The 24,793-nt window shown below is 54.9% G+C and overlaps 1 protein-coding gene across 1 annotated transcript in view; it reads right to left on the bottom strand.

Moving 5' to 3' along the window:
* FBF1 (Fas binding factor 1) overlaps positions 1–22,617 on the bottom strand; it is a 28,396-nt gene extending 5,779 nt beyond the window's left edge. The window contains 23 exon segments of the mRNA XM_021066608.1: positions 3,157–3,275; positions 3,362–3,501; positions 3,582–3,689; positions 4,835–5,041; positions 5,124–5,224; positions 5,332–5,487; positions 6,231–6,289; positions 6,457–6,545; positions 6,868–6,966; positions 8,301–8,714; positions 9,704–9,803; positions 11,297–11,424; positions 11,541–11,685; positions 11,984–12,103; positions 12,691–12,768; positions 13,280–13,421; positions 15,211–15,261; positions 15,934–15,994; positions 16,614–16,707; positions 19,324–19,365; positions 20,344–20,371; positions 20,910–20,993; positions 22,145–22,617. Coding sequence (XP_020922267.1) covers positions 3,157–3,275; positions 3,362–3,501; positions 3,582–3,689; positions 4,835–5,041; positions 5,124–5,224; positions 5,332–5,487; positions 6,231–6,289; positions 6,457–6,545; positions 6,868–6,966; positions 8,301–8,714; positions 9,704–9,803; positions 11,297–11,424; positions 11,541–11,685; positions 11,984–12,103; positions 12,691–12,768; positions 13,280–13,421; positions 15,211–15,261; positions 15,934–15,994; positions 16,614–16,707; positions 19,324–19,365; positions 20,344–20,371; positions 20,910–20,912 — 2,484 coding nt within the window. The 5' untranslated portion in view covers positions 20,913–20,993; positions 22,145–22,617.

Raw genomic sequence — 24,793 nt, 5'->3', positions numbered from 1 at the left:
AAACCCAAAACCAGAGTCTGAGTTTCTTAAGGATCTGGTGGTGTCACTGCAGCAGCTCAGGCTGCTGCTGTGTGGGTTCAGCCCGTGACCTGGGAACTTTCTAATGCCGCTGGCATGGCCAAAAAAATGAAAAAAGAAAAAAAATCAAAACCAATATACAGACCAATGGAACAGAACAGAGCACCCAGAAATAAACCCAGACACCTATGGTCAATTAATTTTTGACAAAGGAGGCAAGAACATAAAATGGGAAAAAGACCGTCTTTTCAGCAAGCCTTGCTGGGAAACCTGGACAGCTGCATGCAAATCAATGAAACCACAACACACCCTCACACCATGCACCAAAATCAACTCAAAATGGCTTAAAGACTTAAATATAATACAAGACACCATCAAACTCCTGGAAGAGAACAGAGGCAAAACATTCTCTGACATCGACCTTACAAATGTTTTCTCAGGTCAGTCTCCCAAAGCAACAGAAATAAAAGCAAAAATAAATGGGACCTAATCAAACTGACAAGCTTTTGCACAGCAAAGGAAACCACAAAGAAAACAAAAAGACAACTTACAGAATGGGAGAAAATAGTTTCAAATGATGCAACGGACGAGGGCTTAATCTCTAAAATACACAAGCAATTTATACAACTTAACAGCAAAAAAGCCAACAACCCAATGGAAAAATGGGCAAAAGACCTGAAGTGACATTTCTCCAAGGAAGATATTCAGATGGCCAACAAGTACATGAAAAAAAAACGCTCAACATCCCTGATTACGAGAGAAATGCAAATCAAAACCACCATGAGATAGCACCTCATACCCGTCAGAATGGCTGTCATTAATAAGTCCACAGATAACCAATGCTGGAGGGGCGTGGAGAAAAGGGAACCCTCCTGCACTGTTGGGGGGAATGTAAGCTGGTACAGCCACTGTGGAGGTCGGTATGGAGGTACCTTAGACATCTATCCATAGAACTACCATATGACCCAGCCACCCCACTATCCGGACAAAACTTTCCTTGAAAAAGACACGTGCACCCGCATGTTCACGGCAGCACTATTCACAATAGCCGAGACGTGGAAACAACCCAAATGTCCATCGACAGACGATTGGATTAGGAAGATGTGGTATATACATGGTACATATACACAGCAGAATACTACCAAGCCATAGAAAAGAACAGCATAATGCCATTTGCAGCAACACGGATGGAACTAGAGACTCTCATCCTGAGTGAAGTACGTCAGAAAGACAAAGACAAATACCATATGATATCACTTCTATCTGGAATCTAATACACGCACAAATGAACCTTTCCACAGAAAAGAAAATCATGGACTTGGAGAATAAACTTGTGGTTCCAAGGGGGAGGGGGAGGGAGTGGGGTGGATTGGGAGCTTGGGGTTCACAGATGCACACTGCTGCCTTTGGAACGGATTAGCACTGAGATCCTGCTGTGTAGCCCTGGGAACTATGTCTAGTCACTTATGCTGGAGCCTGATCATGTGAGAAAAAAGTATGTACACATGTATGTGTAACTGGGTCACCTTGCTGTACAGTAGAAAAAAAAAATTGGGGAAATAACAAAAAAAAAATCAAAAACACCTGTCAAAAACACCTGTCTACATACTGATGTCTACGGGATATATGTGATGTCATGAGTGGCTACCTCTGGCTAGTGGATAATTTTTACGTTATTTTTGTCTGTTATTTTAAATTTTTAAATGAAATTTAACATTTTACAACTTTGTACAGAAAAGGTATTATTGGAGTTCTTGTCTTGGTGCAGCGGAAATGAATCCGACTAGGAACCATGAGGTTGTTGGTTTGATCCCTGGCCTCGCTCAGTGGGTTAAGGATCCGGCGTTGCCATGAGCTGGGGATAGGTCCAAGACACGGCTCAGATCTGGCATTGCTGTGGCTGTGGTGGAGGCCAGCAGCTACAGCTCTGATTAGACCCCTAGCCTCGGAACCTCCAAATGCCGTGGGTGCAGCCCTAAAAAGACAAAAGACAACAAACAAAAAAGTATTATTATTTCTGAATTCAACAAATATTTATGGGATCAATTTCATCAGAAATTGCTTTTTTCCTTTGGCATAAGGTAGGGGTCAATTTGAGTTTTTTCATAAATATGACACTTCACGAATTTGCGTGTCATCCTTGCATAGGGCCGTGCTAATCTCTTCCATGTCACCACAATTTTAGTATGTATGCCACTGAAGCAAGCACAAAAAGGCAGAGCCAGAGCCACAGCAACGCAGAATCCGAGCCGGGTTTGCAACCTACACCACAGCTCACAGCAACGCCGGATCCTTAACCCACTGAGCAAGGCCAGGGATCAAACCCGCAACCTCATAGTTCCCAGTCAGATTCGTTAAGCACTGCGCCATGACGGGAACTCCTAAAGTTCGCTCTTAGAAAGGGATTTAAACAATGTTATCTGTGTAGCACTGGGAACTATGGCTAGTCACTTATGATGGAGCAAGATAACGTGAGAAAAAAGAATGTGTACATGTATGTGTAACTGGGCCACCATGCTGTACAGCAGAAAATTGACAGAACACTGTAAACCAGCTATAATGGAAAAAAATAAAAATCATTATATATTAAAAAAAATAATAATAATAAAAAAAAATGTTATCTGGGGGTTCCTGTCGTAGCTCAGCGGAAATGAATCTGACTAGGAACCATGAGGTTGCAGGTTCGATCCCTGGCCTTGATCAGTGGGTTAAGGATCCTGCGTGGCCGTGAGCTGTGGTGTAGGTTGCAGATGCGGCTCGGATCCTTCGTTGCTGTGGCTCTGGCGTAGGCCGGTGGCTACGGCTCCGATTTGACCCTTAGCCTGGGACCTTCCATGAGCCACGAGTGCAGCCCTAAAGAGACAAAGTAAGTTAATTAATAAAATAAAATAAAAACGTTATTTGCTGCAGCTCAGAACTCAAGAGCATTTCTCCCAAAGTCACAGTGGCAGCCGACAGGAGAGGTCCAAGTGACGGGGAGCAGAGTGGCAGCTACAGCGATGGGCAGGCAGGGGCGGGCCTGGGGCAATTCTGCAGGTGGGAGCCCCTGCGGAAGCAGGAAGGCGCAGAGAGACAATCCAGAGGAAAGTCCAGCTGCAGCTGCCGGGCCTGGCTGCCCGGGGGGGAGATGGTGCCCACCTGCTCCAGCAGCCGGCTCTGCTCGCCCAGGCGCGCCTCCATCTTCCCGATGACCTCCTGGAGCCGGCTCCGCTCCTCCTCCATGTCCCGCTGCTGCCGGCCCAGCCTCTCCTGCAGCGCTGCGGGCCCGCAGGAGGCTGACTGCAGCCCGCCTTCCCGCCCGCACAGAGGGGAGGGAGGGAGGGCCCCGCGGCCCCCGCGGTACCTCGGAACTGCTGGTCCTGCTGCCGGATGCCCAGCTCCCGCTGCTGGGTGGTGCTGAGGTATGAGGCCTCCACGCGGGAGGACAGCTCCTGCAGGCTGCTGGAGTACCGCTCCATCTGATCCATGATGCCATTCAGGGACCTGGAGGAGCCTCGCGTCACACAGGCCTGGGGACCCCTCACTGCCCCTTGGGGTGGGCAGGGCCTGGGTGGCGCGCCTACCGCGTGTGGGAGGTGGCGCTGGTGACAGCGTCGATCTCGCGGTCTTTCAGCAGCTTCAGCTGCTGCAGCTGCTCCTCGTGGTCCTTGCGCATCTCCAGGATGGAGGCCCTGGGGCAGCGGGGAGCGCGGTGCAGTGAGCAGCTCTGCGTGGCGAGCAGAGCCTCCGGCAGCTCCCAGGCTCCCAGCCGCCCGTCTCCCTGGCTGTCTCGGTGCCTCAACACCACATCCACCCCAGGGGTGGGGAGATTCCTTGCTGTTTAGCAAAGGACACCCGATGCAGGAAAGGACAGGCATCTGGCGTCTGGGTGGCGTCTGAGCTGCGTGAAAAGGCCTGCTCCGCCCTCACTGGCCAATTCCCTCATAGGCCTTTTCTTTTTCCTTCTTCTTTAATTTTTAAAAATTTTTTGTCTTTTTTTAAGGGCCACACCCATGGCATACGGAGGTTCCCAGGCTAGAGGTTGAATCGGATCTACAGCTGCCGGCCTGCACCACAGCCACAGCCACACAGGATCCGAGCTGTGTCTGCGACCCACACCACAGCTCATGGCAACACCTGATTCCCAACCCACTGAGTGAAGCCAGGGATCCAACCCGCATCCTCATGGATACTAGTCAGGTTCATTAACCACTGAGCCACAACAGGAACTCCTTCCTTTTTTTTTAATGGCTGCACCCACAGTATATGGAAGATCCTGGGCCAGGGACTGAATCAAGCCACAGCTGCTAACCATGCTACAGCTTCGGCAACACCGGATCCTCTAACCCATTGCACCAGGCTGGGGAGTGAACCTGTGCCTCTGCAGCAACCCGAGCTGCTGGTGCAGTAAGGTTCTTAACCCAATACACCACAGCAGGAACTCCCTCATGGGCCTTTTCTTAGATTCGCTCTCATCTAGAAAGGTGACCAGAATGATACACCAGGCCAGCAGTACAAACCTTTCCAGGGCTGATCCAGTCGAAAGGTTTGGCTGGGGAATGGGTTACATCCTGTGCTGAGTTAGCCCTCGGGTTGCCTAGTAGCCAGGCCCTGCCTGAACAGCCAGTGATCCCTTGAACCCACTCTGTAGGAGTGCTGGGTCCCCACCTGGGGTGGGGGGCAGTCAGGGAGCCTGGCTTCAGTCCTCACCTGGAAGGGAAGGGCTCTAGCCTGGCTTCAAAGGTTGCTGGGCCACAGCCTGGGGCTCATGGCAGTCGGCTCCTCCTGGCTGCCTTGAAACAGCCCCCGGCCCCCTGCCCCTGGGCCTTGCCCTCACCGCTGCAGCTCCCGGAGCCGCTCCATCTCCTGGTCCTTTTCCTGCACGGCAGCTGCCAAGCGCTGCTGGTGCTGGGCTGTTAGCTTGGCGCGGTCCTCTTCGGCTTCCTGGCAGCGAGACACATACTGAGCAGACAACTCCTCCTTCTCTCTCTGCAGCCGCTCTTCCCGCTGCTGGTACAATGTTTCTAGCACCTTGACTCGGCTCCTGCCAACGGAATACCCACAGGGTGAGGACAGCCACACGCAGGGCCTCCCAGGGCATGTGGGCTGGGGCTGGCCCCAGGTACCTGTGGGCACTCTCGATGAGTTCCAGGTCTGCCTGGTGCTGTTGCTGCAAACTTGCCAGCAGCACCTCGTGCTGGCTCCGCTCAAGCACCAGCTTCCGCACCTGGAGGAGGCAGGAGAGCGGGAGGGACGGTGTGGAGGGAGGGGAGGCGGTCCCTTGGCCCCACTGCGGTCCTGCCCCCTGGGGAGCCAGCTGCCCCCAGCCCTCACCTGGGCCTCCAGCTCTGCCACGCGGGCCTGACTCTGCAGGAGGTCTGCCTGGAGCTCAGTGGTGCTGCCCTGAAGCTGAGCCTGTGCTGCCAGGAGCTGCCTCTGGTATTCTGTACCCGGCAGCAGGCTCCAGGCCAGGGACTCTGGGAGCGGGGGCTGGAGGAGAAGGGGAGGGAGGTCCCTGTTAGGCAGCGGACAGGGCTCAGCTGAGCTCACCTACCTCTGGCCCTCTCTGGGCCTCCCTGAGCCAGATCTGTTGGGGTGAGGACCAGACGGGTTGAGGACATGACACCAAGAGGCTAAGGCTTTGCAGACTCATAGGCCACTGCCCCTATGACCTCTCAGGTCTGGTTAGGGAAAAGGAGCCCCCCTACCTCACCCAGAAGAATATCCTCCCCAGTAGGGGGTCCAGATTCCAAGGTCAACAGCTAGGACAAAAGGTTATGCCCCTGGCCCTTTGGGGCAGGCCTGAAGTGCCAACGCTGAGAGCTGCTCTGGTTCCTGCAGGCTGCCCACCACCCACCACCCCAGAGGCACTTTGGGGCTATGAGGGAGGTGCCTCCTCAGGCCCGGGGCTCACAGGTGCTGCCACATCTGGGAAACTGGGGGATGGCCGGCATGGAGGGGGCTTTTTAGATGGACCATCAGGTCACGTGCAGCCCTGCGTGCTGACGGGAGCATTCCTGGCTGCCCCTACCTGGTGCCACCTCAATCCCCTACCAGTGCTGGCAAGTCAGCACCCCACGCTGCCTGCACCGGTGGGGAGCGCTGGGGGAGCCGGCAGACAGCCCGATGCCTTCTTCCCGGCAGTTTGGCAGGTTTGGCAGGTGTTTGCCTCTGAGCACATGAGGCTCGCCCCAGGGACCTGAAACCTACACCTGTTTGTCTACACTCTTTACCTGGCCAGGCAGAGGAGGCCCTGGGGGTTCCTGGGAGCTTGGAAAACAAACTGCACGCTCTGAAAAATCAACCGACACAGAAATGAGGAAGAGGCGCAGGGAGGCCCCGGGGTCCGCCTGTGACGGGGAGAGTCTGGCTTCCCTGGTCTTGGGGGGCCCCTGAAGGAAGCTGGAAGTGCCTCTTTTCCACCCAGCGTCAAACCCCCAAACAGAGCAGAACACAAACCAGTGCGGGTGCAGTCTCCAGGGGCCCTTCCTCTCTTTGGGTCACCTTCACTCGGGGCCAAGGAGGCCCGGTTCCCGGTCACAGGGGACCTGAGGACACAGGGACAGGCGTGGCGAGGTGAACGGCCTTCTGTGTGGGACATGGGGAGACGGGGAGGGGAGCCTGGCAGGAGGTTCAAGTTCAGGACTGGAAAGGCCTCGAGGCGGGCAGTTTACTGAGAGTGTGCTTTTGGTCCGGAGAAGGGGATGGGGACCCAGCTTCAGGTCCCCTTGACTCAGTGAGCCTGACACACAGTGTGGCACCATATGCCACACGGACCACGTGGAGCCCAGCCCGGCCAGCCAACGTGCTAAGGCAGGGGGCCAGGCACCCCACCACGTCTCACCCACCTCGGCCATGCCATGAACATACCCCGAGGTGGCAGGCTGGGCAGGTGGCCTCTGTGCTGATGCCCCTGGGGTGCCTCGGGCAGCTGCTGGCTCGAGCCCTTGCATGCTGGCAGCAGGCTGGCTGAGAAAGTCAATGTTAAAGTGAAGGTGGCAGAAGGTCCAGGGGACGCTGGACGAGGACAGGCTGGGACAAAGCCCACGTGTAAAGCGGTGCAGTGGCTCCTTTTCCCACCTCCCCTCAGCCTTCCTCCCGGTCCTGCCATCCTGTCTTGGGAGTTCTCCTCCCCAGTCAGAGCCCCTGGCCTCCGAACCCCGTCCTGGCCTCAGTGCTCACTGGGGCCGCCGTCTGATGACAGTCCGGGGGGGCGGTCATGGACCTGTCGGGGGCACCGAGGCCGTGCTCGGGTCCACGCGGCGTGCTGAGCTTTGACTGAGGCCTGCTCCCTCTCCTGCAGCACCGGCCGGCGCCCGCTCTCCTCCTGTCTGCTGTTCCCGCTCCACTGCTGGCTCTCGAGGGTCAGCGAGGAAGCTCCCCCTTGGTTTCAGGCCCAGATCCAAACCTCCCCGCACGTTCACACCAAGCCCAGGGCTGGGTGACATCCCTGGCCTGTCACACAACCGCTCCCCTCCCTCCCTTCACTCTGGCCATAGAGCATCTTGCTGCTTCCCCTGGACGGGCTGGACTCACCAGCCCCCTCAGGGGCCACTCACTGTCCTGTCCCACATTCTGCAACGTGCCCCAGGAGCCACCGCTTGGCCACTGCCTTCTCGAACACTCTCTAAGAGGACAAGCAAATCCCGGAGTTCCCGTCGTGGCACAGCGGAAATGAATCCGACTAGGAACCATGAGGTTGAGGGTTCGATCCCTGGCCTCGCTCAGTGGGTTAAGGATCTGGTGTTGCTGTCAGCTGTGGTGTAGGTCGCAGACATGGTTCAGATCTGGCGCTGCTGTGGCTGTGGCGTAGGCTGGCAGTTGTAGCTCCCACTGGACCCCTGGTCTGGGAACCTCCATGTGCCACGGGTGCGGCCCTAAAAGGACAAAAAACCAAAACACAACAACAAAAAAGAGTACAAGCAAATCCCACCCAGCACCCTAGTCTCCTGCTTTAGCTCAGGTGAGCAGAGTAAGGGGACACTGGGTGCTCCCCCAGCCCGAGGGCGCTGAGGGCGGAGGCCCTGCTCGGAGGTACCAGGATGGCTGTGTTTGCCACAAGCGCACCCTCAGTCTCCAGCCTGATCAGGTCAGCATCTGTCTCCATGGCTGTCGAGGTGTGAGCGTCAATAGCCCACCTCCCTCGGGCTTTCACCTGGGCAGAGGTGGGGAGCCCAGAGAGGGAACAGCATGGCTGAGGCAGTAAGGTGGTGCCCTGCCCGCAAAGCACGGTGGGCGCTCTGGCTGAGGCACCCAGAAGGCAAAGTCCTCCCTCCACCAGAGTTGGCAGCCTAAGCCCCTACCTGCTGACGGGGGGTCGGCCCGCGGCGTGCTCCTCCCTTGCCAGACCTTGGGACTTCTTCCAAGACAGGAAGTGGCTCAGCCAGTCCTCCTCCCCCTGCTCCTCTGATGCTCCCGGCTGGGAAGCCTGGCTGTCTTTGGCAGGGGAACTGGTACCCTCGGTTGGTGGCTTTGCCCCTGAGGAGGGCAGCCCGCCCGGGGCAGAGTGGTGGCCAGGGGCAGAATGCTGGCTCGCGAGAGGGGGTCCCCTCCGAGCCTCCCGGGTGGGGGAGGGAGGGAGCAAGTCTGAGCTGTCGTCCTTGAGGCCCAGCCAGTCGGCGCCTCCCCTCCTGAGCTGAGTGGGGCTGGATGCCGCTGGGGTGCTCTGTCTGGAGTCCGGTTCTCCCTTGGGGTCTGTGGTGTCTTCTAGGAACCTACTTCAAGACAGAGAAGAGGGGTCGAAGGCAGGGCAATCAGCCCATCCCAAGGGCCCCCTGATTGGCCTCTCCCTCTGCTGCGGGGGGGTGACCGTGGGGCCCAAGCTAAGGAGTCATGATGCCCAGGGGCACTGCACAGACAAAGCCATGGCCAGCTGAGCGAGGTCCATGCAACACCGTGAAACAGACCTCCTGGATGCGGCCTCGGGATCCAGCAGAGGAGGGGACCAGCACGCTGAGGGCTAGTGGTGCAGTGGTTAGCACGGCTGCCTGCCAAAGCAGCGCCACGGGCACACCCCCAGAGAAAACTCAGCCAGATCAGGTGGTTTTAGGCTTTTCAATTAAGAGTCAACCCGCCACCTGTTTGTAACCTCTATGAGCTGCTGGCCAGTGGCCGCGGGTTCCAGGGTTTGAGAACCCTGGAGAGCAAAGGACCACAAGGGGTCATGTGGACAGAAAGAGGGGCCGAAAAAGCCGCCATGGCCGAGGCTGCTCGCTGCGTACGGAGCCGGCAGGAGGGAGCTCTTCTCACAACCTTTCTGTCGGTCCGAAGTGATTTCAAAGTACAAAGTTTAAAATAGATACTGGGAGAAAAAACTCCAACCCCAGAAACTCCCATCCACTAACTTAGTATCTTGTTGCACGCTGGGACAGGTGTGCCATGAGGGTGGTGTTCCCAGGGAGCAGAGCTCGAAGCCACTGTCCTCCCCATCTCCCCAGGGCTCACCACTCCCCAGGGACCCGCGCTGCCACCACAGCCGTTCATGGCTTTCTGGGGCTGCCCATGGGGTCGGGCCCACCGTCTCCTTTTCCTTCCTGGGAGGCTGGGAGCCGGCTCCTGCTGGGGGCCTCGGCCTGGACTGGTGGGCACCGGGCAAGCCCCTCCTTCTTCAGCACCCACGCAGCCTAGTGCCTCCCAAACAAGCCTGGGCTGGGGAAGGGCAGGGCCAGGCCTGCTGTACCAGTGGGCGGCCTGTCTCCATGCTTACCGGACGGACTGCCGGCGGGGCTGCCGGCCCTCGGACGAGCACAAGGTGGGCTGGTAGGCTCCAAAGGTGAAGTCCTCGTCTCCCCAGGCATCTTCTCTGTCTGTGAATTAAGGAACCTATGATTGAGAGCTGAGCAGGCCGGGGTGGGGAGACCCTTCTTTTGCAGCTACAAAATTCTCTGTTTAAGAAAAGCTGAACTGGGAGTTCCTGTCGTGGCTCCATGGTAATGGACTCAACTCGTATCCATGAGGACGTAGGTTCAAGCCCTGGCCCTGCTCAGTGGGTTAAGGATCCAGCCTTGCCGTGAGCTGTGGTGTAGGCGGCAGACGTGGCTTGGATCTGGCACTGCTGTGGCTGTGGCCTAAGCTGGTGGCTGCAGCTCCGATTCAATCCCTAGCCTGGGAACTTCCATGTGGCGTGGGTGTGGCCCTAAAAAGAGTGAAAAAAAGGAAAAAAGAGAAGCTGAACAGGCAGCTTGACGGGCAGGATGAGTGAAGGGGAAGCTGCTGTGGCGGAGGCAGGGTGAGGGGCTGGGCGTCCGGCAGGTGGCACATCCACCAGGAGCTGTTGGCAGGGTGCCCTCGGGGCCCTGAGAGCTGCTCCTACCACAAGAATGATTCTCAACCAATGGCCGGCGGGCCCATCAGAGAAACACTGGTCCAGAGCAGTGTGCTTCCAACCGTGAGCCACTGCCCTTTAGCAGGCGGAGAAACCAATGAGTCACAACCAATGCATTTATAAGTTAGAGAGCACATAAACAAAAAACAACAGAGCACTCAAAATGGTAATTATGATTTCCTGACACCTCTGTCTCAGTTATAAATGTGAATACTACTGTGTGTGACAAGAGGTAAAGCATAATTTTTTTTTTTTTAAATTTTGTTTTGTCTTTTTAGGCCTGCACCCACGGCACATGGAGGTTCCCAGGCTAGAGGCTGAATCGGAGTGTAGCTGCTGGCCTACAGCACAGCCACAGCAATGCGGGATCCGAGCCGCCTGTGTCCTGCACCACAGCTCACGGCAACGCCGGATCCTTAACCCACTGACTGAGGCCAGGGATTGAACTCGCAACCTCATGGTTCCTAGTTGGATTCATTTCTGCTGCGCCACGATGGGAACTCCTCATATTGCTTTGTTTTGGCCACACCCTCGCCATGCAAAGTTCCCAGGCCAGGAGTTCCCGTGGTGGCTCAGTGGTTAACTAATCCGACTAGGAACCATGAGGTTGTGGGTTCGACCCCTGGCCTTGCTCAGTGGGTTAAGGATCCGGCGTTGCCGTGAGCTGTGGTGTAGGTTGCAGATGTGGCTCGGATCCCACGTTGTTGTAGCTGTGGTGTAGGCTGGCGGCTACAGCTCTGATTAGACCCCTAGCCTGGGAACCTCCATATGCTGCAGGAGCAGCCCCAGAAATGACAAAAAGACAAAAAAAAAAAAAAGAAGTTCCCAGGCCAGGGATGGAACCAGTGCCACAGCAGTGACAACGCTGGATTCTTAACCTGCTGAGCCATGAGGGAACTCCTAAAGCCTGTTAGTTTATTTCTTACTATGGGCTGTGGTAACCCCCCCTCCCCCCATGCCCACAAGCTTCCTCACCCTGTGGCCTCTGGTACTTTGGGTCCAGCTGGAACTCCCTGTGCTCCCCAGTGCCCGGGCGGGCCAGGAGTCTGGCGGCCGTGCCCCGACCCAGCAGCTCATCCAGCTTGGAGCGAGCAGGAGGGGCCCTTCCCTGCAGGACAGGACAAGGGGCAGGTCTGTGCCAGGATGAGGGGCTCTGGGGGGCCACACTCTACCCTCCCTCTAGCTTTTCGCCAGGCCTGGACTCTCGGCTCCTCAGGGCCCTTACTGGTCTCCCGTCCGCCTCCTCTCCGCCTTGGGGCTGTCTCCAAAGCCCAGGGCGGCCACGATGTCGTCCCCATTGTCAAACAGCGAGTCTCCTTTCTTCCGGACTGGGGTGTCCCCAGGAGTTAGAGGAATAGCGGGCCCTAAGAGACAGAACGCGACGCTCACGGCCTTCTTGCTCTCACTGCCAAGTCTGAACGGGCCGAAGGGGTGATTTCCTGCCACCCCGACCTCTGGGTGGAACCTCTGCCCAAGGGAGCCAACAGCCTGCCCCACTCCTAGGCTCACGCATCCCCCTCTGTCCTCAGAGACGGAGAACCTTGTGGTCCAGGATCTCCGACCTGTGGTTCCTGCCTGGTGGGGTCTCTGGTTTTGCACCAGACAGTTCAGGGAGCCGCCTGCACCTGCCCCGGGACAGGTCACAAGCCCACCCTTCCCTACCTTGGTCTCTGACCGGGACTGGGTTCTTTTCAGAAGCTGTTTTACTCTCTGTCCCAGACGGCTTCTTGGCAACTCCTCCCTCGTCGTCGGAGAGGAGTCCGGCCAAGGGGTCCTCCACGTCTGCTGGCAGAGGGACAGCACAGGGAGGACGGTCGCTTTGTGCAGGAAGCAGGCACCGCGCTGCCCTGGGGCGTGTGGCCCTGGACTGCAGATTCCCAGCTCTCGGATCCCCAACAAGCCACTTGGCATCAGGGACAGGGCCTGGGAGACGGGGGGGCTCAGACACAGACCCGGCTCGGGAAAGGAGGGGGAGCGAGGAGAGCAGCCCCCTGCCTGCCTTCCAGTGCCACTGCCCAGGCTCGGCCACCTGCACAGGCCTTCTGGAAACGTCCCCAAGGCAGGAGGGGGGAAGTCAAACATCCCTGCGATTGCGATGGGAAAGGGAATTTTTCCTCGACTTCATAAAATCTTCAGTTTGACACCTGGCTTCAAAGTCCCTGCAAGTGCGTGCCCCCAACAGCCCAGCCGGTGGAACAGAACTGGTCCCTCCCTGAAGCGAGGAGGGACGAATCAGTGCTGCCAGCTGTCGGCTCCTCATCTGACGACACAGCGACTCAGCCTCGGGCAGAAGCAAGGAAGCAGCGCCCTGGCTACTCCGCTCACAAAACCGAAGCGTCCCAGAGGCATGACTGCAAGGCCTGTGGTACCTTCGAAGGAGAACTTCCGGTACTGATGCCCAGAGCTGGTGGGAGAGGGAGGTAGCTTCTTGGCGGGAATGGCATCTCCTGCAGGGAGCAAAGACGAGGGAAGGTCTCAGGCCTTGGGGCTCTCTTGGCCCACGTGCGGCCACACGATGACCGGGACCACTGGGCTGGCGCAGGCTTCTACCCGGCGGCCAAGGGCCTGCGGCCATGGACACAGCCATGGGATAGGTCCCTAGTTCTCAAACAGGCTTCTGGCCTGGAAATGTGGTCAGGAAGCTCCCCCAGGCCTCTATGCACAAGTCATTCCAAACAGAAACCCAGGTTTGGGAGACGTACAGGCAACCAGAAAATCTCCAGTTAATCTCCAAGGGCTTCTCCAGGAGTGGCCACGCTGGACTTAGAGGGACTGGAAGAGGCCGAGGAAGGGTAAAAGCTCAGCCCGCCTCCCTCCCCGACCACAGACACCCAAACACCCACGAGGACACAGTGAGTGCCCGGCCGCCCTGCCCAGGCAGAGAAAACCCATGGGGACACGCGAGCACCTCCACACGCCCCACGTGGCCCTGGGTCTGGGGACCTATCTTCCACACACCTTTCTCGTGGGCAGTGAACACCCCGGCGGGTCTCAGTTTACTAGGCTGCTCTTCTTTCCCAGAGACCTTTGCGGACCTCGTGCTTGAGCCTAGATTCGACGTCTTCAGACCAAAGAGAACAGCATCCATTTCATCCAGGTCCTGGAAACGCGAGAAGGCGGGAGGCAGCCCCAAAGGTGCTTAGCCGGCGGCTCCGTGTCCCCGAGCTCTGAGCAGCCTGGGAAGGACGCTGCCTCCAGTCTCCACGGGGAACAAATGGGGACTTGGTGGGGGGGAACCGACCCCTCCAGGGTTACAGAACAAGGACAGAGGCAGGGCAAAAGCCCAGAGGTCCCACACAGCGTCTCAGATAAGCCGAACGGTCTCCTGGGACTTCTACCAGCCTTACTAGTAGCTGCTGCCTCAGTGCCAGGACGAGAGGGTGCCTAAGATCTGCTGACAGCAGCTTCTCACACAGGCTCAGCACACGCTGAAGCTGTTGGCCGTAGAAACAAAAGAGCAGGCTCCTGGGCAGTAAGGCGGGACCTGAGATAACCCTTCGTCCAAAGTCACGGGAAATCTGATCTGGGGCCCTTAGCCTGCCTGAGTCAGGGGACACCAAGTGCCATCCGAGGCAGCGGTAGGGTGAGACTGTTGGTCTGTGTCAACCGACGCTCTAGGGTGAGGACATTCAAAGCCACCCTAACCAGGCTGGGAGAGGAGGCGTCGGGACTCACTGTCACCACGAGCCCTGATACCGACTGGCGGCTCAACAACTCTGAAAGGACAATAGACTTGCACTTGAGGAGGGCGGCTGGCACGCCAGGGCCAGTATTGAGGAAGCAAAACAAAGTGAGAAAATTACTCAGAAAAGAGCTGAGTTGGGAAAGATAACAGAACCAAAGGCAGGCAGAGTGGGTGGGCGGTTCGGTTCCCGGTTCTGGAATGAGAGACTCAGAGCCACCGCCATTAGCCGAGTCAGAGGCCTCGAGGGGCCGACTCAGGGTCGCAGCGGCCTGGCCTTGGGCAAGCGTGGTTTCAAGTTGAGGGGAAAGAGGCTGACTCTGGAGCCAAGAAGGGAGAGATCCCAACTCTTTAGGGCCCCGCAGGTTGGCAGGCAGGTGCTCAGCCCTGGCTCCTGGCAACGCGGGTTGGCCAGAAGGGACATGAGGCGGAGGCCAGGCTGGACGGAAGGGGAGGAGGCACCAAGGGCGACTCAAGGTTTTAGGGCCCAGCCAGGCCGCCGAGCGCCGAGAGATTTCGCTTATGAACTGTTCAGATTTACGGCTCAAAATTCCCTGGCAGAGACTAGCTTGGGGCTTGATCTGATGAGAGGACAGCTGTACCAGGGGACCTGGCAGGAGAAATCTGGAGAAAGATTTAGGGGAGACCATCTCCCCTTTTCCTCAGGAGGGAGCCAGCCCCGTTTCACCAGAGGCCTGTGACGGGGCTGTGTCTCTGGGTGGGCAGATCCCCACAAACCAGGAAAACGGATTTACACCAGAGGGGCATGGAGGGCCAGAGCACGTGGATGAAAGCCATTCTTTTCGTTTTCTGGGGTTTTCTGCTTTTTACGGCCGCGCCCTTGGCATACAGAAGTTCCCAGGCTAGGGGTTGAATCGGAGCTACAGCTGCTGGCCTACACCACAGCCACAGCCACAGCCACGCAGGATCCGAGCCGTGTCTGCAACCTACACCACAGCTCAGGGCAATGCAGGATCCCTGGCCCACTGAGCCAGGCCAGGGATTGAACCTGCATCCTCACGGATGCTGGTCACATTCGTTTCCGCTGAGCCACGATGGGAACTCCCTGAATGCCATTCTTGCGCTCGGAAGGGCTCAGAAACACACATTGTAAAGGAAGAAATCAGACGGAGAATGAAGGCTTGGCATGAAACATGATCCTACCCCATCTCCCCAGCTCCCTGAATCGTGCAAGCGGTTTCCTTACCTGCATGGCCTGGAGCAGGGACTGCGGGTCTACATCTGAGATATCCGAGACCTGCAGGCCAGGAGGGTGAGGACACGTGTTCGTCGAGGCCCCACAAAGCTCAGGGTCCTTGCTGCTGCACTTCTGTTAGGGCAGGAGCAAGGCCGGGCCGTCGGGGTGTAAAGGGGAGGGCCCTGCCCTCACGGGGGGCTCGGGCATTGCTTGAAGTCGAACTTGCCCACTTGTGGGGGACCCAGAAAGCGCTGCCACTTTCTGTCCCTCCTGAGGGAGGACCACTGCCACCCCAGGCCTGGCAGCTGTGGGGCTGATTGCAAAGCACAGTTCAAAGGGGAACATCCGAGCCTCCAGCCCCTGCTAGGGCATCTGCTTTCTAGCTCGTCTCACGGGGAGGAAGGAAACGGATGTCGCTCTGAGTCCACTCAGCAGCCCTCGCGTATGTTCTCTTGAAGAACAAACTGGCTTTGGGGTTCTCTTGTGGCGCAGTGAATTAAGGATCCAGTGTTGTCACTGCAGTGGCCTGGGTCACTGCTGTGGCTCGGGGTCGGTCCCTGGCCCAGGAGCTTTCACATGCCACAGGCATGGCCAAAACAAAAACAAAAACAAAACAAGGTGGCTTTGCAGGGACTTCTACACCTTCTCGGAGCAGCCCCTCGGCCACAAGACCCATCTGGCTGTTTCTGGGGCTGAGCAGAGCGTGAGGAGGAGGGAGTGGGCCCGGCTCACCTCGGCATCAGCTCTTGCCAGGCCTGTCCTGGTGCCGAAGGCATCGTCTTCCAGGAGGGACCTGCAAAGGGGCAGAGTCAGCAGCCACCCACCAACAGTCCCCATGATTCTAAGAATGGAGACTGGCTTAAAGTGTCCAGGGGAACCTCGACAGACCCTTCTCCCGGGGCAGAGTTGCTAAAAGGAATTTCACACACCCCCTAAATGCAGTGATTCTTAACTTTTTTTTTTTTTTTTTTTTTTTTAACAGCAGTAGAGCCCCTTGAAAAACCACAGGTAAGAGAGAAAAACAGAATTGCTTGGACTAAAACGAAGGTGGAGGGCAGAGAGCTCACAAGAGCCCTCCCTACCCTGTAACTGTCAGGAGAGGCCCCCACGGGGCCAATCCTCTTATTCTGAGGCTAAGACAACTGAGGCTCAGAGAGGTTCAGGAATTGCCCAAGATCACACAGGAAGGAACTAATGTAGGACGAGAAGCCAGAACCTCTGGCCTCCAGCTCAGTTCTCGTCCCTCTCCTCCAGGCCCTTTCAGTGACCAGGCGCCAAGGGCAGGAGGACGACGCGGTGACACTACAAGTGGGGCCCACACTACAAGTGGGGCCCACAGTGGGGGGGCGGAGGGGCAAGAGCTTTAGGACTGAAACAGGACTTGGATGCCCCGGCCTGTCTCATGGGCTCACTTTGCTCTTGCCCTTGAAGAGGGGGGCGCCTGGTCTACTCCAGTGGTGTCCCCGGCCCGGGAAACTAGCTTGACGGGCTTCTCGGGCAGTGCGGCTGGAAGAAAGAAAACAAGAGAGGTCGTTCAGCCACAGAGAACTGGAGGCGAGGGGACAGGCAAGCACGTTCCCACCAAGCTGGCCCCACACCTTCCTCCTGGAAGGGGGCCTTTTGGAGGTGGGCAGGTCCTTCAAACACCTGAGTGGGTGGATGCAACTAGAGATTCTCGTACTAAGTCAGGTAGGTCAGAAAGAGAAAGACAGGCATTCCCGTTGTGGCGCAGTGGTTAACGAAGCCGACTAGGAACCATGAGGTTGCGGGTTCGATCCCTGGCCTTGCTCAGTGGGTTAAGGATCCGGCGTTGCCGTGAACTGTGGTGTAGGTCGCAGACACGGCTCGGATCCTGTGTTGCTGTGGCTCTGGTGCAGGCTGGAGGCTACAGCTCCCATTGGACCCCTAACCTGGGAACCTCCATATGCTGTGGGAAGCGGTCCTAGAAAAGGCAAAAAAAAAAAAAAAGACAGACAAATACCATAAGATAGCACTTATATGCAGAATCTAAAATGCCGCACAAATGAACCTATCTACAGAACAGAAACAGACTCAGAGACACCGAGAGCAGACTTGGGGCTACCAAGGGGGGTGGCGGGAGAGGGATGGAGTGAGAGTTTGGGGTTAGTAGGTACAAACTAATACATGTAGGAGTTCCTATTGTGGCTCAGCGGTAACAAACCCAACTAGGATTCATGAGGAGAAGGGTTCGATCCCTGGCCTCGCTCGGTGGGTTAAGGATCTGGTGTTGCCGTGAGCTATGGTGTAGGTCTTGCAGACTCAGCTTGGCTCCTGTGTTGCTGTGGCTGTGGTGTAGGCCGGCAGCTACAGCTCTGATTAGACCCCTAGCCTGAGAACCTCCATATGCCGTGGGAACAGCCCAAGAAATGGCAAAAACACAAAAAAAACCAAAAAACAAAAAAGTGTACACGTGTATAACTGAGTCACTTTGCTGTGTAGCAGACATTAGCATGTTGTAAATCAACTATATTTTAATTTAAAAAAAAAAAAAAAAAAGGAGTTCCCGTCATGGCTCAGTGGTTAACGAATCCGACTAGGAACCATGAGGTTGCGGGTTCGATCCCTGGCCTTGCTCAGTGGGTTAAGGATCTGGCGTTGCCGTGAGCTGTGGTGTAGGTTGCAGACACAGCTTGGATCCTGAGTTGCTGTGATGTAGGCCGACGGCTACAGCTCTGATTAGACCCCTAGCCTGGGAACCTCCATATGCTGTGGGTGTGGCCCTAGAAAAGACAAAAAAAAAAAAAAAAGGACAAAAATAAAAAGACAAATAACCTAATTTAAAAACAGCGAAGATCTGTAGACCTTTCTCCAAAGATATCAACGACCAATAAACACATGAAGAGGAGTTTCCGCTGTAGCGCAACAGGATCAGCGGCATCTTGGGAGCGCTGGGTTTTAAGCTCAATCCCCTGCCTGGCACAGTGGGGTCATGATCCTGGGTTAAGGATCTGGCATTGCCGCAGCTGTGGCTTAAGTTGTGAGTGTGGCTTGGGTCTGATCCCTGGCTCCATATGCCGTGGGGTGGCCAAAAGGAAACAAAACAAACAAAACAAAACCACAAGAAAACATAAGGGAGCTCCTGCTGTGGCGCAGCAGAAACGAATCCAACTAGTATCCATGAGGACGAGGGATCAAGACCTGGTCTCGCTTGGTGGGTTGAGGATCCAGCGTTGCCGTGAGCTGTGGTGTAGGTTTCAGATGTGGCTTAGATCCCGCGTGGCTGTGGCTGTGGTGTAGGCTGGCATCTGTAGCTCCAATGTGACCCTCAGCCTGGGAACCTCCGTACGCCGCAGGTGTGGCCCTTAAAACAACCAACATACAAACAAAAAGATGTTCAACAGCGTTAGTCACGCGTGTAGCCCACTGTGAAATGCAACTTTACACCCACTCAGACGGCTTCATCAGAAAGAAGGGAACAAGCAGGGGCAAGGATGTGAAGAAGCTGGAACCTCCTTACACTGCTGGTGGGAACGTAAGATGGCACACATGCTGCGGAAAAGGGTTTGGCGGGCCCTCGAAAAGCTAAATGACGTGTCACCATAGAGTCCAGTCATTCAGCTCCTAAGTTTCCACGCCAAAGAACTGAACACAGACGCCCACGCGAGAACCTGGGATGCACCTTCCCAACAGCCGTTATTCAGAACAGCCTCGCCGCAAGGTGGGAACCCCCTGAATCTCCGTCCACCGATGAAGGGCTAAACAAAGGGAGGCTTCCTGTACAAGGGCCTGCGGTCCAGCCGTCGAAAGGGAACGAGGGAGGAATGCAACAGTGACAAACCTTGGCAACAGTATGGAGGGCGAAAGAAGCCGGACGCAAAAGCCTCTTTCTGCATGATTCCACTTTGCCTAAAATGTCCGTGGTAGGGAAATCCATCGGATTAAACGAGTGCTGGCCCAGGGCTCAGGGAGGGGAGAATGAGGAGCGGCTGCTCACGGCAGGGCCTTTCCTCGTGGGGATGAAAACGTTCTGGAATTCGACTAGGGTGCGGGTTGCACAACTGTGTCAATATACTAAACGCCACTGAAGAGTATACTTTTAAAGAGTGAACTTTCTGTGAATTACAAGCTTAGATCAGGGGCTTCTGGGAAAGGGGCACTTACCCTCGTCCCCCAGGAGGTCACCAAGGACATCGTCAATGGAGTCTGAAACAAGAGAGGGGCCACTGTGACTTTGGGGAGAAAGAACGGTCATGTCTTGAGACCTCAGCCCAGGACCTCAGAGCGCTGGGCTTGGGACTTGGGCTTGGCTCGCTCTTCACTGCCCGTGAGAGGTTTTCTAGCTCCTGGCAACAGGTCACAATGCCTTGGTGAAAGACCCCAGGGTAGAAACTAAAAATAATTTTCTCAAAAGATGATGGTTTAAAAAAAGAAAAAAAAAAAAGAGTTCCCGTTGTGGCGCAGCGGAAACGCATCCAACTAGCATCCCTGAGGCTGCGGGTTCAATCCCTGGCCTCGATCAGTAGGTTAAGGATCCGGCATTGCTGTGGGCTGTGGTGGCTTGGATCTGGCGTTGCTGTGGTTGTGGTGTAGGCCGGCAGCTATAGCTCCAATTTGACCCCTGGCCTGGCACCTCCATATGCCATGGGTGTGGCCTTAAAAAGCCAAAAAAAAAAAAAAAAAAAAAATTACGGTGAAGACTTTCAGTAAATCCCTGGCCTCACTCAGTGGGTTAAGGATCCGGCACTGCTGTGAGCTGTGGTGTGGGTCAGACACAGCTCATATCCCCAGCTGCTGCGGCTGTGGCGTAGGCCAGCAGCGGCAGCTCCGATGGGACCCGCAGCCTCAGAACTTCCATATGCCATGGGAGTGGCCTTAAAAACAGAAACATTCAGACGGACACGTCTAAGTTATCTGTGGATCCATGATGGGGGTGGGGATTATTTTTGACTTAAGAGCAATGTTCATTTCCACTCTCCTTTTTTTTTTTTGGCCACCTTGCAGCATATGGAACCCGGACCAGGGATCAGATCCAGCTGCAGCTGCGAACTAAGCCATGGCTGTGGCAATGCCAGACCGCTAACCCACTGTGCTGGGCTGGGGATCGAACCCACGTGCCAGCACTCCCAAGAAGCTGCTGATCCTGTTCAGCCACAGCGCCACAGCAGGAGCTTCTCCACTCACCTTTTAATCCCTTCTTGGTTTTTGGTGCCTAAAAGGGAAAAACAAATCGCATTAACAGGATCAGGCCGCGAATGTGTGTTGAAACCAAGGATGCAGAACTGGAAGTGTTTTGCCTTTTGCCAGGTCACCAGCAGAAAAGGAGCACCAAGGGCATTTAGAGGCAAACGCCCTTTACGATGTTCTTAGAATTTCTGAGAACAGATTCAGTCAGAGCATGAAAATGGCCCCAGTGCATGAGCAGTGGACGCCCCTGTGGACGCCGCCAGTGGGCAGCAGTCCCTCCCTTTTCCCCATGTTTCCAGATACCACCCAGCCAGCCAGGATGGAACACTGTCCTCCATTCCCTGACTCTCCCCTGGCGCTTCGTTACCAGTGACGGACCCTTACAAACGCTTTCAGATGCCCATTCCGAGGCTCAGAAGAAATGCTTGCTTAGTGCATCAGGGAGACTAACCATCACTCTTCTTTGGGGTCACCCACCCCCCAAGGTCAAGATCTTCCTGGAGGTGGGAGGAGGGGTGAGGGTAGGTTCACGTTCCCACACACCAACTTTGCTTTCTGCCTACCATCTCGAGGCCCTGGGGGCTGCTTGCGGCTCCTTCACAGGGCTGCCCAGCTCATCTGAATTCGGCCCATTGGGCTCTTCGTCCCTAATGAAGAAAGTTAAACTGGTTGTTTAAAAATGATTTGGGAAGTTCCCGTTTTGGCTCAGCAGCAATGAACCCGACCAGCATCCGTGAGGATCCCTGGCCTCGCTCAGTGGGTAAAGGATCCAGCGTTGCTGTGTGCTATGGGGTAGGTTGAGGACAGGGCTCAGATCCCAAGTTGCTGTGGCTATGGCCGGCAGCTGCAGCTCTGGTTCAACCCTTAGCCTGGGAACTTCCATATGCCGCATGTGCGGCCCTAAAAAGGAAAAAAAAAATTGACTGTGGTTAGAACTTGGCCCTTTCACTGCTGTGGCCTGGGTTCAATCCCTGGTCTGGGAACTGAGATTCCACAGCAAGCTGCTGTATGCTGCAGGCCAAAGAACAAAACCACTAAACAAAACAGATTTTATTTATTTATTTATTTCATTTTTCATCTTTTTAGGGCCACACCCACAGCATATGGAGGTTCCCAGGCTAGGGGTCCAATCAGAGCTGTCGCCGGCCTACACCACAGCTCAGGGCAACGTCGGATCCTTAACCCACTGAGCGAGTCCAGGGATCGAACCTACAACCTCATGGTTACTAGTCGGGTCCGTTAATCACTGAGCCACCACGGGAACTCCCAGATGTAATTTTAATACTGGTTGAGTCCGTGGTTTATCAAGCCTTCCCTCACTTCACCCATTCAAGAGGTCAAAACCTATTTCCGTCAATTAAAAAAATTCCTTATAAGAGGAGCAAGTCATAAAAAATATTAAAAAAAAAAAAATAAGAGGAGCAAGTCAGTTGAAAAGCAAAGTGTTCTGGGTAACTTTTCAAGGCTTGCAGATTATTTGAAACAAAAAAAGGTGCAGTGGTCCTCGCCCCTTACCCTGAGAGAGGATGTGGAAAACGGCAGGCACTCATCTCAGAAAGGAGGTGGGTGCACTAAGGCCAACACGCCTTCCAGGCAACACCTCTGCCTACTTTCCAGGCAGCATTTCAGCGCAGGGTGCGGATGTGAATGCCGGTTACTCCTCGAGAGCATTTTTCTGTCGGCGGAAATTTTTCGCTTCCCGCTAACTGTGAATCCGACGCACTCCATTCGTAGAGAACTGTTTTACCTCAGAACCACCGGCCTTTCCCGGCCCCTCCTCAGCGTTACCAAAACTGACCTCTGGCACAGCTTGGAAGAAAGGAGTGCAGGTGGGCATCTCTAGTTCTCTGATGTCGGCCTGTCCTGTCATCAGAACGCGGTTTATGAGGGGTCACTGGCCAGGGGCCACTCCGAATGCTTCTGTTTCTCCTTCTCTGTAATGGTTATGTTCACAACCTACAAGCCCAAACACGCTGGGTCTCACATCACGTCCAGGAATCTGCCACGTCCCAGCCTCCCAGACCGCGGGAACGTCTCAAAGCCTTGCAAGGGCCACAGAGCCACGAGGACCATAGCATCGCATCTGCTCTGCCACCTCCGCACCAGGCGTTTTACAATACCAGGCGCTACTGATCCGCTAGGGCCCTCCGGGCGTCACCCGCTCGGTCCTGAGGCTCCGCGCCCCTCTATGCGCCACCCCCTCCGCGCGCTCAGCCCGTCTCAACCCGAGCGCAGCCTACGATCCTTCCAGCCCCTGAAACCCCCGGGGTTACGCGCCATTCCTCTCGGAGGCGCGGTAGCTGGGACACTTCCCAGACAGAGCCGTTGGCCCAGGCCCCGCTCGAGCCCAACTCAGGGAGGCCTCCCGCCTCAGAGCCTCGAAAACGTTAATCTCTTAGTTGCCCGGCCTCCGGAAGATTGGGGAGAAGCGAAGCATCTTGGGGGTTGTAGTCGTAGGCCCGCTCATCCGCCCGAGTCAGGGCGCCGAGACGAACTACATTTCCCAGACTGCCTCGCCGCGGCCGTTAGTCCGTGACGGCCTTGGTTTGCGGCTTAGCGCGTTGCTAGGAGCTGTGTGAACGCCCTTTTGCTAAGACGGTGCTGTGCGCCAGTGCGGTTTTTGCTCCTTGGAGATTGGTTGGGGCCTGAGCTCCACACAGAGCACTTAAAGTTCTACCACTCTTAAGAGAGCTGACTCGTGGAGAGGTGGAGATTGCGAGAAACCTGTCAAGAGTGGAAGATTTGTAAATCGGTTATACTTAAAAAAAGAGTGGAAGGTTGACGTGGTGAAACCATAGGTATATATTCGTATATTCATATGCCAAACCCCAGAGCTTAGGCAAGTGACTGTGACCTCCCTGTTCAATTATGAAAATCAAAGCTTCAAAGCCAGAATGAAACCCAACACCATCCCCTAATAAAGACAATAACATTTCTGTGTGGATTATAGATTTTATTAAGGGTTTTTCAGTTTTACAAAGGAAGAAGTGCTAGCGGTTTGGCTTATCCTCAGGCCAGGCAGGGTTGGCAGGTCACCAGTTTGATTAACACACTGTGGACTCCTGCATCTCCTTGTTACTCCCCTGCCCGGCAGTGACATGCCCAGCTAGGGATGGGTAACAACACATGCTAAATGCGTCTTGTCAGGTAGGAACCAAACTCAAATCACAACAATAAAAGAAAAAAAGATATCAAAGTAATAATACACTGCCAAGGACCTAAGTAATTTTCTCGAATCCATAGGAATTTGAAATAAAATGGTGTTTACAAAGTAGTAGTCAGCAGTCAGAGTTTTAGGGGGAAGATCACATATTTGCTACATAATCTGCGGAACGGTTGACAGTGACGTGGCAAAACAACTTTTGGTTCAACATTTTTTTTTTTTTTTGTCTTTTTGCTTTTTTTTTCCTAGGGCCGCACATGGAGGTTCCCAGTCTAGGGGTCCAATCGGAGCTGTAGACGCCAGTCTACACCAGAGCCACAGCAACAAGGGATCCAAGCCGCGTCTGCAACCTACACCACAGCTCACGGCAACGCCGGATCCTTAACCCACTGAGCAAGGCCAGGGATCGAACCTGCAACCTCACGGTTCCTAGTCAGATTCGTTAACCACTGAGACACGACGGGAACTCCTGGCCCAATATTCTTAAAGTCACTCTGTTTTCCATGATCTTCCCAAGATAACTGGTGGCTCACTTTGAAGGCAAAACAAAAAATCAAAATCCTTTGGAATTCAGAAATTTACATGTCTGCAATAGCTAACATCTGATAACTCTAAAGGTTCCTTACATAATTCTTTGTTTATTATCATGGACCACAGGAATAGGTAATTTTATTTTGGATAGCTAAAAGCAAAACTTCACCAATATTTTAAAATGAAAAGTTACTCATTTACGGTAATTTGGTCTAATCCTCCAGGAATGGATTAGTAAATACTCAATTAACTGAGATGATTGCTGCTTTATTCATGAAAATGATCATAACTTTATCTGAGTCAGGAGACAACAAAAGTATCTTCGTCTCGAGTAGAATAAACAATTTCCTGGCACTGCTTCTCTGTTCGGCTACTGCTTGAAATCAATCTATAACTCCAGGCTATCTTCCATATATGTAAAAAGATTAATGGGTGTTTCAGACCATCTGCATCTAATTCTCTTCCTTTTTACTAAGATGGATGGAAAGAAATCATAAAGGCGTAGGAGGAATTTTGACCAAAAGTTATCTAAAAGTCTGTTGTTGTTGCTTTGTCTTTTTAGGGCCCCACCTGCAGCTTATGGACGTTCCCAGGCTAGGGGTCGAATTAGAGCTGCAGCTGCCGGCCTACACCACAGCCACAGCAATGCAGGATTCACATCAAGTATGCGACCTACACCAAAACTTGCGGCAATGCTGGACCCTTAAGCCACTGAGCGGGGCTCGTGATTGAACCTGTGTCCTCATGGATACT

Source organism: Sus scrofa, chromosome 12 (genome assembly GCF_000003025.6).
Source record: "Sus scrofa isolate TJ Tabasco breed Duroc chromosome 12, Sscrofa11.1, whole genome shotgun sequence".
NCBI lineage: Eukaryota > Metazoa > Chordata > Mammalia > Artiodactyla > Suidae > Sus > Sus scrofa.
This window is presented reverse-complemented; position numbering and strand designations above follow the sequence as displayed.